Raw genomic sequence first — 15,391 nt, forward strand, 5'->3', positions numbered from 1 at the left:
ACCATAGTGGAGAGAAATTAATTCCAGTTTTAAGCAGAGGCAGTACTTTGGAAATTAGATAGAATGTTGGCAGTTAGAAAAATAGCAGAAAAGAAGAAAATTCTATGTTGAGGGAATTTTGTGAGCAAGGTCATGGTAGGAGGTAATTTTAAAGTGTTTGGATTGTAAGTAATCTGTATGGCTACAGTGTATGGTATACTGGGACCAGAGGGCATATGTGGAATCCAATGGGGGTAGGCAAGGGATGGGAGGCAAGGGATGCTGTCACAATAGCCAAAGTGAGAGTTGACTTTTCAACTAAAATTGACTTAAAAAATAGTTTTTTTAAAAAAAAATTTCATATAACAAGAAATGTGGAAGTTATAGAGTTGGTTAAAAGGCAGCCCAACTATATCAGGTAGCATTTCTGTGTTTCTCTTGGCTTAATCCTTATGGTCACAAGATGGCTGTCTCACTCAGTCATCAAGTGGAAGAAATAGAGTGTGCTTTCTTACTGTTTTGTTGTTGTTGTTGTTGTTGTTGTTGTTGTTAAGGAAGAAAACTTTCATCAGGCACTCTGAAGTTTCATTAACCAGGACTGGATCTCATGACTGATTTAGCTGCAAGGGAAAGTGGGAATCTGACATCTTCCACTTTAAAAGTGGGAGGTGGGGATCCCTGGGTGGCGCAGCGGTTTAGTGCCTGCCTTTGGCCCGGGGCGCGATCCTGGAGACCCGGGATCGAATCCCACGTCAGGCTCCCGGTGCATGGAGCCTGCTTCTCCCTCTGCCTGTGTCTCTGCCTCTCTCTCTCTCTCACTGTGTGCCTATCATAAATAAATAAAAATTAAAAAAAAAAAAAATAAAAGTGGGAGGTGAATTCTGCCTTTGAAAAGTTGGGGCCGGAGTGGGGCGGGGGGGGGGGGGGGTGGGGGGGGTGGGGAGCAGGGGTTTTCAGGGGGTTAGTAACCAGATAGTGTCTGCAGATGCTAATCTTCTCTAGTTAGTAGTAAAAAAGACAAAGAACAAGACACATTTAAGAGACAGATTAGAAAAGGAGAGATTACAGACAATTCTAGGTTTTGGTGGTGAATGAAAAGATGGTGATGCCATTTGCCAAAATGTATTTCACAATTTGAAATTGAATTGAGTCCTTACTCTATTAATAACATTTCTTGACCATAAGACTTGATGCTTAGGACCCTTTAGTCTCACTTTCTAATCACTAATAGAATGGAACAAGGAGGAGGCAGTGGAGGTAGCATGGTGGTTTTTTTAAGTGCTACTGCTAGGACCAGTGCCAGCTTGCAGCATAAGAATCACCTGGGGAGCTTGTTAAATCAGAATCTCTGGGAATTGATATTTTTAGGTCTGGGATTTGACCATCAATTTTGTTAACAAGATCCCCAGGTAATTCTGATACATAGCTAGGTTTGAAATATTTGGTAAGAAAAGTGTGGACTTTGGTTTCAGGCATACCTGAATTTGAATCCTAGCTCTTCACTTATTAACTGTGTTAACTTGGGCAAGGCACTTCTCAGAGGTGAGGCCCCTCACCTGTGAAATATGTAGTAATAATAATTATAATTATAAAGTAATATTAACATTACTTAATGATATACCACAGTCGCTAACTCAGAAAATTGCTCTATCCTGGGTAACCTGCTCTATCCATTCTATCCTGGGTAATCTGATGGGGCTGGACAAGCTGAAAGTATAGCTCTTGGCTGGATTTGCCAACACTGTTGCTGAAGAAACTCAGATAAACTTGTCACAAGAGAAGCCAGTCACTCAATAGATGAGGATTTGGAAAAGAGAAAGGGAGAAACTTATTTCAGGTGTTGGCAGTCAGGATAGGTGGCAGGCTCAAGCCTTAACCACCTCTGCCGGCAAGATGGACATCTAGAGGCTCGGGGGGCTATGCCAAGAGAGCAGGCAGAGGTGCATGATCATGGTGGGGGTGGGGGAGCATCCATTTGTGTTCAGCCCACAGTTATGTACATGGGAAGAGGACATGTGGTGTGTGGCTTAGGCATTCCATTGCTATCAGGGCTCTTCTGGTCTGGTGGTTGGAATGTTCTGGTCATTGCACAATGTCTTGTCAATGCCTCAAGAAAATGCAATTAGAAATAAGCACAATGGTTTTTAGTTAGATCAGGGGTTAAGCAGTCCTGCCTATTTCTGGTTTTAACTGTTGAGGTCTCTAGTGGAGGAACAGGGCTTGCTAACATTAATAGTTACTTTATAGAGCTGTTGTAAAATATAGGGAAATATATGTAATGTTTGTAGCATAATAACTGGCACATCGTAAAGATTCATTAACTCATTATATTTTTGTGTGTTAGTACTACACATTTGAATTAGCAAAAGAACACAGATTTCTGTACAGCTACAACAAAAAGCAGATGATAATAAATTGCTTCTCTTGGTGCTTAGTAACCATTGTTATCAATAGCTGATTTCCTTTTGGCCCAGCCAGGTATCTTCCAGTCTTGAGCATATGAACCTTTGTTTATTTTCTTAACTGCATTTTTGGCTGCTTCTGTTCTGTGCAATCTATATCAGTATATAACTTAAAAATCAGCTAATACACCAAAAACCCTAAATCCAATTTCTGTGAAATGTTACTTAATATTTAATAGAGGCTATTTTTCACAATGTTCTCATATAAAACTTGACACTAGACAAAATTCTTGCTCTTATAAAGCAAAAAACAGTATCAATTCAGATGAAAGTAATAATTGCATATTAAAGATCATTTTGTTATTCTCAAAGCTTATATAGTTGCCTGGGTTAATAATGAGAATGTTGTTTTGGATGGTTGTCTTTGGAAAAATACTCGCTGAGAATGAATGCTTATTTTTACAGTTTCAGTGCATAGAGGGGTCTTTGTGGAAGGGAGGGAAGGCACTAACATTGAGAACTACTTTGCACTAGGAGTTTGACTTGTTGGATAGAGACTGCATGTTGTAGTATTACCTGTGAATTCTGAAGGCCTGCTGCCTGAGTTTGTGTCCCAGTTCTGTACTTAAAGCTGCCTGACCTCAGGCAAGATACTAACCTTTCTGTGCCTGGGTTTTTTCATTGAAGATTATTATAAACCTGCTTCAAAAGGTTGTGGTGAGGATTAAATAAGCTAACCTAAAGTCTCTAGAAAGTGCCTGGCCTGTAGTACTGTATAATTGTTAGCTGTTCTTTAAATTTTACAAATTCACATTGCTCTGTAATTTCACAACATTCCTGTAAGGTTGGTGTCTTCTTAATCTTTATTTTACAGATAATAAACTGAAGTTCAATGAGGTTAGCAATTTATCTATAATCAACCACCCATTTATTTAGTGATGCAAATCCTAGATTGCTTCTTCATGCATTCTACTATGGCTTTTCTTTTTTCTTTAAGATTTTATCTATTTATTCATGAGAGACAGAGAGAGAGAGAGGGAGAGAGAAAGACAGGCAGAGAGATAGGCAGAGGGAGAAGCAGGCTCCATGCAGGGAGCCCAATGTGGGACTCGATCCCGGGACTCCAGGATCACGCCCTGGGCTGAAGGCAGGCGCTAAACCGCTGAGCCACCCAGGGATCCCCCTCTATTATAGTTTTAATATGTCAGTTATTTTAAAAAATCCTAGAAATAGTGATCACTTATGTGATTCATATGGTATTAAGTAATGTTGATTTTCATTTATCAGAAAAACATCTTTGCTGCTTGGCAGAATTAATAAATTAACCATTTTCGAACTTTGAATAGGGTGTTAATATTTTGAAAAAATCTGTTATTGATCTTTAAAATATCGCATCAAGAGGTAACAGATATTTAAAAATAGATATTACAACAGCTATTTGATTCAAATTAATTTGTAACTTTTATATAATATGCTATATAATTTTAAATATAATTAAACTATGTATAAGAATATAGCATATCTGTTAATTTGTAACATCACTTTTTTAGGTGATGATCATAATGGTACCTTGAGGGTTTTTCATAATTGTTTTTTCACTCATGATCTTGATGTTGTCTGTGATTAAGTAAATTATCTAAATCCCTAAGATTCACACATTTTATAGAAAATAGAAACAATAATGCTTGCTAATGATAACCACTAATGCATATTAATAGTATTCGCTGACTTGAGATGTGTGTGTCTACTTCTGTAGTATCTTTTATAAGAATAATTCAGAGTACTGAGTAAGGAACTAAGCATCAAATATTGAAATGAAAGATAAGAAAAAAAAAGAAAGATAAGGCAATTTTAAAAAGTTAATTGTGTAACAAAGGAGTGGACATGTGTTAAACTAGATCCTAAAGCCAGTCTTCTATTAGGAATTCTTCCTTATTTGCTCTTTCCCTTCCTCCATAAGCACACAGACAAAACACAGCACACTCACACACCAAGATAAAATAAAAATGCTGTTTTATAAAATGATCTTCAGATAGGTAAAAAGCCTCAAACTGCTTTTCTTCTCTATTTTCTACATGGTTTCAGGAAGCTGTATGCATAACATGCTTTGAGATTTTCAATTAGAAGCAGTAGCAATTTTATTTTGAATAGTTCTAAGGAATCTATTGGCTGTGTGTTTCCTCCTCAGTACGCTTTGGCCTACCTTTTAAATTTCTTTTGGGAAAATGCAGCTTGCTGCCAGTAATTCATTCTCTCACTTTGTTCATGGAAGTTGCTGAATTTGATTATAAGTTAAAAAGAGAACTCTTACCCTAATTTTACATTTGGTATATTCTTCCTTACTTTCATTTCACATATAACATACTAGTGGCAAAACTGCTGCACATCCTTTAAATTTCAGGATCTGATTCTGTCCAATAAAAAGTTATCCAGATCTTTCTCATAGAACAATCTATTTTTTTCCTCTTATTCTCCTGTCTCCTCCCTAACGTGGCTCTCACCAGTTCATTTTACTTCTCTCAGTTTTTTTTTTCTCAGTAAATTATTTCCCCCATCCTATCTCCTTGAGGAATTAAGGAGGGCCCTTAATCCTTAGTAGGGCAGTTAGAAGGGCCACTGAGCAGTGGGTATGTGAAGAAATGGGTTTCTAAACCAGCTGCTTGGCTCCTGTGATTTTGAGTCTGGAGGTTGGATCGAGTGCTCTGTTCACATCCAATTCCTGTGATTGCTGTATTGCTTTTCTTTGGAGGAGCTGCTTTCAGAATTGTAAATGCTTTTCCCTGCATTGCAGTTTTGCTAAGTACATTCTAAAGGAATTGATGTTGGTTTTCACTGCTTTTGCTGCAGTACTTTATCTGGTTTGGGAAAGGTTCTTGTTTGATCAGGTTTCTAGGTTGGTGGGCTTGGAGTTTGGTACAAAACTGATTGGTTGATGTCACAGATAAGATGATTTATTTTTAGGGGTTAGTGTAGAAGTATCGTTTTCTGCATTTTATGAATTACCATGCTGATAAGTAGGCTAATTTTTCTATTTGAGACTTTACTAAGGGCATTAATACTTTCTTTCCCCTTGAATTAATTATACAGGCCAAAGATTTAAGGTTTTTCTTTTCTTCTTTTCTTTTCTCTTCTCTTTCTTTTCTTTTCTTTTCTTTTCTTTTCTTTTCTTTTCTTTTCTTTTCTTTTCTTCCTTTCCTCTTTCTTTCTTTCTTTCTTTCTTTCTTTCTTTCTTTCTTTCTTTCTTTCTTTCTTTTCTTCTTTCTTCTTTCTTGATTCTTTATTCATTTATTCATGAGAGACACAGAGAGAAAGAGAGAGGCAGAGACACAGGCAGGGGGGAGAAGCAGGCTCCATGCAGGGAGTCCGATGTGGGTCTCCATCCCGGACCTCCAGGATCATGCCCCAGGCTGAAGGTGGTGCCAAACCACTGAGCAACCCGGCCTGCCCCAGGTTTTTCTTTTCTTAATCTTAATTGTTTTCCCCCTGATTTACTGTCTCTGTTAATAGATGAAAATGTGGAATGTAAGGAAATTGCTTGTTAAAAAAATATGTTACTTATAGGAGTGCGGGGTGGCTCAGTGAGTTAAATGTCTGCCTTCAGCTCAGGGCATGATCCTGGGATCCAGGGATTGAGCCCCACATCCTCTCTGAGCAGGGAGCCTTCCTCTCCTTTTCCCTCTGCTGCTCCCCCTGCTTGTGCTCTCTCACTCTCTCAAATAAATGAATAAAATCTTAAAAAAAAAATAATGTTACTTATCTTGTTCTGGAAAGGAAAAAAAGCACAACAAAAGTCTAGTGCAGCACTTTTATATTTGAAACTCTATTGAACCTAATCTTGTTAGTGAGCAGGTTTAAAAGTTTAAAAATTGCCCTCTTTTGAATGAGCCCTTTTATACCATGTTTGTGGCTTTTGTTTTTAAAGATTTATCTAGTGTATTTTTATCATATTTTTTTTTATAGTAGCCCACTATAGCCATTCTTTGTACTAGATTTTCTTTCTTGAAGTCCTGTTTTTCTGGACTTGAGATCAATAGAAAAATGAAGATGACATAGATTTTCATGGGGAAAAGTGATTAGGAATAGGTTGTAAAAATAGGACTCTTTTTTCAACACCAGAGTATTTTTAGCCTTATATACATTATCTAATTTTAAGTCCTGTAAGTTAAAATGTTTGTATAGAAGTATTAGAGGAGGGACTTTCATGAACTCATAGAGTATTAAAACTTAAGAGGGACATTAGGGATCATATAGTAACCATCCTGATATTCTGCAGAGGAATAAGTGGAGGTTTGTTCATTCATTTGTTAGTTCATCCATCCATCCATCCATCCATCCATTCACTGAACAAATACTTATTTAATGTTTACTGTTTTAGGTGCTTTTGGATATCCCTACCCTTAAGGAGTTTACAATAAATAGATAATAAACATCATAAGTAAGCTAAAAAAGGTAGAAAGTGGTAAAAGTGATCTGGGATTGCAGTGTACTTAAGGGTGAAAGTGGATTTGCGATTTAAAATACGGCTGGCTGCATTGAAAATATGATATTTGAGCAGAGTTAAAGGAGATGAATGAATGCATTTGTGACTCTCTGAGGGAAGAATATGTTGGGCAAAAGGAACAGCCAGTTTAAGGGCTAATGGGTAGGAGCATGTCTAGTTTTTTATTCAAGGAATAGTAAGAAAGCAATTGACTCCTTGAGTAAGAAGTGGAGGGAATGATAGGTGATGAAATTAACAGCATTGGGAGATAGAGAGATGGGGAATTGGCTAGATGATGTGGACTCTGGTGAATTGTTATAAGGCCTTTGGTTTTTGCATGAGTGAAATGAGGGAAGGAAGGGACATCATGAGGCTTTTGAGCACTCATGGTCTGACTTATGTTTCAACTGAATCATTCTGACTGCACTGTTGAGGAGAGATGCCAGGGTAGGGTTGCTAGATTTAGAAAATTAAAATATAGGACACCCACTCAGTTACATTTGAATTTCAGATAAACAATGAATAATTTTTGTGTGTGTGTATATATATATATCTCATGCAGTATGTGACTATTCACCCATATGGCAGAATGTTAGCTACTCTTTTATATATACATATAATTTAAACTCTTCAGTGTTACTGCTGCTTACTATAAATTACCATTACCATGATACTGCTGGTTCCAAGGCTTGGGCCCTTAACAGCAAAATAAATTTTGTCTTACTCTTTCTTGTATTATCTGTATTACTGTTTTTTACATTGTGGCCATCCTATACTTCAGAGTGTTATAAATACAGTTTGTTGGACCCCAGCCTACACCCCAAGAATTAGAATTTCTTGGGGTGGAACACAGTATCTCTATGACTGCACAGTGTTCTAGGTTCTAGGTATAGTAGAACAAAACATACAGAAATCCTTATGCTAATGGAATGAACATTCTACTGGGGAGACACAATAAACGAGACAAATAAGTAATTATATTGGATGTTAAATATTGGTCAGTGCTAAGAAGAAAGAATCCAGAAATGGAATGGGAAATGTCCAGTATAATGATGAAGGAATTGCATTTTTAGATAGGGTGGCCAGTGAAGGCTTCACTACATGGTGATGTTTGAGTCAAGACTTGAAGGAAGGAAGTAATGGAGAGAATCGAGTGGCTATCTGTGGGAACAGGATTCTAGACTGAAGTAACAACTGCAGAAGGCAGGTGCATGCCTAGTGTGCTTTATTTTAGATATTTTAAGGGGGCAGTGTCTGTGGAAAAGGGGTAGAAGAGTAGAGGATGAGGTGAGAGAGATAAAAGGGAATGGCTGGTGATTGTTAGTGGTTAGTTTTTATTGTGTATTGGAGAGAGATTTGGATTCTAGGCCCAGCTCTGCCAGTATCTCTGGATCTGTTTCTTTATCAATAAAAAGTGGACAGTGCCCTTGTTCTTCTTTCTTTACTGAACTTGAAGATTTAGACAGTCCTCTGATAAATAGTAGGAAATTGTTTTCTTGTCACCTTGTTTAACCATTCATTCTTGTCACAGATTCTTATTTAATCTTAGCTAATAGAGTTAAGAAACATATTTTTCTCTACCAAGAGATTGAAATTCTTATGAATGGCAGTTTGACTTAAAGCGAGGCAGGAAGAAAAGAAAGAGCCTTGACTCAACTCTAAATTCCAAATGCCTGTTCAAGATTAAGTGAAATGTAATGTGCAGGGAATCATGAGATTCTTTTCTTTTCTTTTTTTAAAGATTTATTTATTCATGAGAGACACAGAGAGACAGAGAGGCAGAGACACAGGCAGAGGGAGAAGCAGGCTCCATGCAGGGAACCTGATGCAGGACTCAATCCTGGGTCTCCAGGATCCGGTCCTGGGCTGAAGGCGGCACTAAACCGCTGAGCCATTGGGGCTGCCTGATTCTTAACTGGATACTTCCCTGGAAAGAATAACCTTTAGGTAGGTCTTAGTCTTAAATGAGTGTTTGCTCAGAAATAATTTGATGAGATCCTTCTGACGTTTTTTGGTGAGATCTATCAGCAGATGATAATGAAACAGTGTAATCACTCTGAGTATATCTACCACCTTTTAGCTTTCACAGGGTAATATGAATTATAAAGAAACAAATCCCAAAATCTAAATAGTATTTTGGTGTTTGATCTCTCTTATTTTATGTCATCTGTTAGACTTTGAGAACTTCCGGAGAATCAGAAAAAGAATATAATGTTGGATACCCACATATTAGGTTATGTTTATGATAATGTTGAATATTGAGCAATCATGCTTTATAATAGTTTATATTTATTTTTGCTAATATTTTATGTGTTGTATATTTGGTGAGGCTTTTGTAGTGATTATTCTTTTAATCCTGGCAAAATTAAATATAAGAAAAGTCCTAATAGAAGTTTTCTTGACTAAATACAATTATTTCAGGAGGAATGAGGTAGAAAGGATTCATAAAACTTAGCTAGATAGCCAGCTGCATTTATTTATTTATAGCCTTGTGTCTTGCTCATTTATGTTCTGACAGTATAAAACCATCTTTGAAAAAAAAATTTTTTTTAAAGGTTTTATTTATTTATTCATGAGAGACAGAGAGAAAGAGAGAGGCAGAGACACAGGCAGAGGGAGAAGCAGGCTCTATGCAGGGAGCCCGATGTGGGACTCGATCCTTGGACTCCAGGATCACGCCCTGAGCCGAAGGCAGACACATAACTGTTGAGCCACCCAGGCGTCCCCATCTTTGAAAATTTAAATTAAAAGACTATTTATATACCTATAATAGGAGCCTATTTAAAAATAATAGAGTAAATTATGAAAAACAAATGAAGTTTATTTGGGACCTTTTGAACATTATTCAATTCTAGAGTTGAAAATATGTTTAAGCTAATTTTTGTAGCTATGGTAATTTTACTGGTCCAGGAGCTATGCCAACTCTAAGTATAATACGTTTTAATTAATACAGGCTTGATGTTTTGTTTAATCGACACCAACTTTATTCATGATATATAAAATCTAAGTAATACATGTTTAGTTCCAGTGAAATAGCATGAAAAATGTGCTATTTATTGTTTTTAAAAACTACCCAATTAAGTTATGGAAGTAAATCTTTAATGAGATAGCTCCTCTGACATTAAAAGAGATGACTATGTCATACCTGGTCTTGGCAAAACCAAAATTAGATTGTTGGGTGATGGAATAACTTGGTCATTAAAAAGTTTATTCTCTAAATCAGAGTTGGCAAACTGTGACCTGTGTACCAAATCCTGCCTGTTTTTGTAAATAAAGGTTTATTGGAACACAGCCATGCTCATTCATGAACATCTTGTCTTTGCTTTTGTGCTACAGTGGTAGTGTTGAGTAGTTGTGGGTCATATGATTCACAGTGCCTAAAATAGTACAGTTTGGCCCTTTAGTGAAAAATGTGCTGACCCTTGCCTCTATATCTAAGCCTTTTTTAGTCTGATCATGTTAAATAAAGTTCTAGTGGAGATTTATGAAGTTAGTATTTTTGTGTTTAATTTCTTATTCTGCTTCATTCTAAGATAGAATACTTATATATATAAAAATTTGAGTGGCAGTTTCCCAGCTTTCTCATCCATAGGTAGGCATAATACTACCTTGCAGGGTTGCTATGAGGAGTCAAGAAGAAATGTAAATAAAATGTTTAGGGTGTGTGGCATCAAGAAGGAGTACAAGCAATGAGGAGGTATAATTAAAGGAAGTTTAGATGTTTATTTGGGTAGTTTAGGATGGCATGCTTTTTAAAAGCTTTCTTTCTTTCTTCTCTTTTTTTTTTCTTTCTAAAAATCTCAACTCTGATTTGTCCACAGAGCTGGCTATATAGAGGCCTAGTTTATCCAGGTTCTTAATAAACCATTGCTGGATAACCTCCCTCCATCTTTTCCTCCCTCCCTCCATCCCTGCCTTTGTCCTCTTGTCCTTTCTTTTACCTTATCTTCATACTTTCCTCTCTGTTTCCTTTTTGATATATGTAAGCCTTAGTACTAAATTTAATCAGTGAGTAGTAACTACTACTACGGAGAGTATGCAGAGAACCTAACACATAGAAGATTCTCTCTTATCTGTAGTTCCATTTTCTAAGAAACAGGAACTCTAAAATCTTGTAATCTCCCTCTCTTTATTCCTTTTTTTTTTTTTTTTTTTTTTTAAGAGAGTGTGAGCATGCAAGTGGCTGCTCCCTGTATTCTCATGTGATTATGTATATTAACAGCCATCTAGGTATGTGTAAAATCTGTTTTTTACCACAGCAGATTTTAGGGCAGATCAGTTTTGTCTTGAACCTTGATGCCTTGATGCCAGCTTTAGACAGCATGGTTTTCTTCTGGGGACAGGGCAAATAGATGATAGATTCTCCTTAGCATTTGAGGGCACCTTGAAGATCTAGTGATACAAAAATTGACTCTAGTCAATTTGTTTGTAAGCACCCACTTGTTTCCTTGTTTCATGAAAACAAAATTAAAGCTAAATTATTTTACTTGATTTTATTTTTAGGAAATCAGTTCAAAACCTGGGACCTAACCTTTTCAAGTTATTATAAAACCAACATTAATATAAATAACAAAAAAAAGTTAGAATATTTTTTGTTTTTATTGACATTTGTCATTTTGTGGTAGCTTTAAGTTTTTGTAAGTATCATGAGAAAAAAATATGGAAAAGAGGTGAAATTCTAGGACGATATTAATGTAGGCAGCCTGGGTCCAAGGATCCAGAGTGGGGGGGATCCTCATGGGACAAGCCAACAGGATCCTTGACTTTGCCTCGGATAGAAATCAAACTCCTGGAGAAAGTAAAAGCAGAGTTTATTGAATAGTGTGAATGACAGAGAATAGCTGTTGGTCTGTCCGGGAAATTTGGAAAGGAAAATAGAATGAGTCTCAATGTTGCTTGGGGCTCAGGGTTTTATATTGCAAAGAGGTCTAGGGCATGTGTTCCTTTGGGAATCCTTAGGGTCCCATCAAAGGCAAATGTCAGGTGAACAATAAGCATTATTTCATAAATTAGCAAAGATAGCAGTATTGCTGCCAGTGTCAGCCGAGGTTTGTTCAAAGCTAATGTCCTGGAATATGTTTGGGATCTAGCTTTTCTTAGATGTTATCAGTTGTTTGGGGCCTAGGACAAAGCTCAGAGAATGATTAACTTTCGTTTCCCTTTAAGTGGGAACATAACTTCTTTGGCTTATTCAGAGACAAATATGGATTATGAGTAAATGGGGACTGCCAGAAAAATGGAACTTTTCTAGAATGGAGTCCCTTCAGCTTCTTTACTTCAATAGTAATAGCATTAGCAGACCCTTAGATGATAGTATGAACAATTATCTGCATTTCTTAAGGTTTTAATCTCCCTCACTTGAGAATCTTTTTATCTGTAGTAAATTTAATTCTGTATTAGTTTAACTAAATTATTTTGTTTATGGTTTAAAAAGAAGTTAAAAACAGGTCAGAATTTCTCATTGAAAGTTCCTACTTTTTTAAAGCTAATACTTAAATGCATTAAACCTAAATTTTATATGCTACCTTTCTGTTAAAGTGTTCTTCCTATTCTCTCATTTATTTTACAGTAAACTGAGATTTTGGTAGAGGAAGATTTTAATCCCTAGTCCTCTAAGGCTCCGTGAGTCACACAGGGACATTAAATGGTTTTCTTAGAACTGCAGTTTTAGTATAAAGTTAGAAACATAAATGTTGAATGTACTTTATTTTATGTATTAATAGGAACCAGACAGCAAGGTTTAAAAAGTAATTTTGTGTCTGGAAATAGGTAGATAACATGGAAGATGAGGGATTATTTAATTAAAAAAAATTTTTTTGAGGGGTTAAGAATTTTATCTTGCCAGGAAAAAGGGAGAGAGGGAGGAGAATTCTAAGTCTCTGTGAAACATAGCTCAAAGACATATAGTTAGTATTAACATTCTTTTTGCTTGTATATGGAAAAACCAGTAACAGATTGATTTAACCTATCAAAGGAGAAATAGGAGGGGAGAAGAAGAAAAAAAGAGACATATTTGGAAATAGTGAATTTTGTTTTCCTTTACTTGGCTATGTTGCTGATAAACTGGAAACTAGTAAAGAGAACAATGAGGATATTCTCCTCTTGGGTAAGTTGACAGATCATCAATGAAAAACAGTTTTAGAAGACCTTGGATGTTTAACTAGGACTTGAATGTAAGATTGCCGTGTCTCTGTCTGCCATGGTCCTCATTAGCATTTCCATGCTGAATCTGTGTCAGAATTTGTCAACTTGCTTTATTACGGTCTTATTTCTATGATTTTTTTTTTTTTTCATTTTGTAAGGCTGTTGTTCCATTTTCCTGGGGGTTTTGCCATTGTAAGTCATCATTTAAACATTATGTATAATTTGTTAGTCTTCAGATCAGAAAGGTCTCAGTCTATTAGAGATTATATGGGAGATCTGAACTGCAATGTGTAAAGCGTTTTCAGGGGGCTTCTCAGTTATCTAGAAGAAATTAGTAAACCAACAAAAAAGTGTTTATCTATATCGTTTATGATCTTTTACCTTACTGTTGCTTTGAAAGTTTATGTTAGGATTTTGGAATATTTTGCAAATTTTCTTTTTTATAGTTAGATTTACTATCACTATGTATGTTATCTTTGATAGAGAGTGGAAACAATCTTACAGCAAATTCTGTTTCTTTACAGTCAAAGGCCGTTGGATTGCTAGATGTGGATGTGTATGGCCCTTCAATTCCAAAAATGATGAATCTGAAAGGAAATCCAGAATTATCACAGAGTAAGTAAAGAAGAGAGAGACAGGGCAGCCCTGGTGGCTCAGCGGTTTAGTGCCGCCTTCGGCCCAGAGTGTGATCCTGGAGACCCAGGATCGAGTCCCACGTCAGGCTCCCTGCGTGGAGCCTGCTTCTCCCTCTGCCTGTGTCTCTGCCTCTCTCTCTCTCTCTCTCTGTGTGTGTGTCTCCCATGAATGAATAAATAAGATCTTAAAAAAAAAAAGAGACAGTATGATAATAGATATCCTTTTTAAATTACCTCCTGAATGTCAGGTGTTGTGCAATGTACCATGCATACCTTATCCACAGTGTAGTATAGTCCTTCTGAAATCAGCTATGGAGCCAGACTGTCTGGGTTTGAACGCTAGCTCTCTCACTGACTGTGTGGCTTTAGGTGAATTATTTAATCTCTTTGTACCTCACCTCTGCCCCCCTATGTAAAATAAGGCTAACAATTACCGGGGTTGCTGTGAGAAATCACTCAATTAGAAATTGCTGTTAAGAAAAAAAAAAAAAGAAAAAAGAAATTGCTGTTAAGGAGCCAGGGCAGGGAAAAGAGGGGATGGAGAGTAAGTAGTTCCTTAGATTTGCCTGAGGGCAAGTGACTAGCTAGTTTTGCCCTTTTTCCTCCCACCTTGTATGTTGATGCCCCCAAAGCAGGTCTGTTCCCTCTCCCCTATCTCCACAGTCACCAGAGATGAGCATATTTCTGATGGTGAAATAGAGCAGTATTTGCCTACTCCCTCAGGAAGTTGGAGAACTTTCAAAAAGCTCAAGTTGCAAGACAGGCTGCCATGGGGGTTTCTAAACCTCCCTGATGCGCATCGGGGGGGAGCATTCACACCATTCTGACAGCAGCTTGATAATAGGCCTGTCATATTCGGCAGTGTATATGAGTCCTAAGGGTTGGGTTTTTGTTTTTGTTTTTGTTTTTTTCTTGTTTAAAGGAACCAAGGGACTTTGCAAGCCTGGAGCCTGGAGTAGAGGTCGGGAGCAATGCAGGGACAACTGGGTTGGAGAGAATCCCAATCCTTGGGGCTAGAGAGGAAGTTACACATATTCATATTATGAGGGATGGCTTTCTTCCTAGACTGATTGGAGGATATTAAGCTTTCTTCTGGTTTAAATTGGATACACTGCTGCTGCAGTCCTGATGGGCCTTCCTTGTTGATTTGGAGCGGTTGGCCTTTCTCATAGCCCTCAGAGGACAGGAATGGGACAACTCTTGGCCCTGTGTCCATCACAGGCATTGACAGGTTTTTGTGTAGGGGATTATAAAATCCTCTACCTCATAACAAAGTGACCCTGGGTGGACCAAAGCTCAAAGGGCTTTGCAAAATTTTAATATATTAAAACAAGAGGCTACTAGAAAACATTCTATTGTATATAAAACCTGAGCTTTTAAAATAAAAAACCTAAAACCAATAAAAAAAAAAAGAAATTGCTCGTAAGTGTAGTGCATTTGACACAATGCCTGGCACATAGTCAGTGATCATTATCATTATCTCTTCACATTAAATGTGTGGATGTATGGAAGTATTTGAATAGAAAGTATATATTTGTGTTAGAAGACATGAAAATTATTTTTTCTAATCCTATATCTGTTGTATTTGTCTTAATGTATTTATAAAAACCCCTCAAATACTAGTTTCTTTTCCCAGGCTTCACTGCTATCAATAGGACAGTAATTTTTTGAGTAAATCTTTAATATTTATCATGCTCGTTATTACACTTTCTTGCAAAATTATCAAATATAAAACATTTAAGAACAAGGAA

The 15,391-nt window shown here is 36.8% G+C and overlaps 1 protein-coding gene across 20 annotated transcripts in view; it reads left to right on the forward strand.

Annotated features, from left to right (window-relative positions):
* Window positions 1-15,391, forward strand: part of NUBPL (NUBP iron-sulfur cluster assembly factor, mitochondrial) — a 230,390-nt gene that overhangs the window by 40,605 nt on the left and 174,394 nt on the right. For all 20 annotated transcript variants that reach the window (XR_007412681.1, XR_003135457.3, XR_007412676.1 and 17 more), the window contains exon 4: window positions 13,530-13,620. Coding sequence is in view for 12 of the 20 variants with exons in the window: in XM_049113623.1 (XP_048969580.1) it covers window positions 13,530-13,620 (91 nt within the window). In the remaining 8 variants the exon portion in view is untranslated. The remainder of the gene's footprint in view (window positions 1-13,529; window positions 13,621-15,391) is intronic.

This window comes from Canis lupus, chromosome 8 (assembly GCF_003254725.2).
Source record: "Canis lupus dingo isolate Sandy chromosome 8, ASM325472v2, whole genome shotgun sequence".
Taxonomy (NCBI): Eukaryota; Metazoa; Chordata; class Mammalia; order Carnivora; family Canidae; genus Canis; species Canis lupus.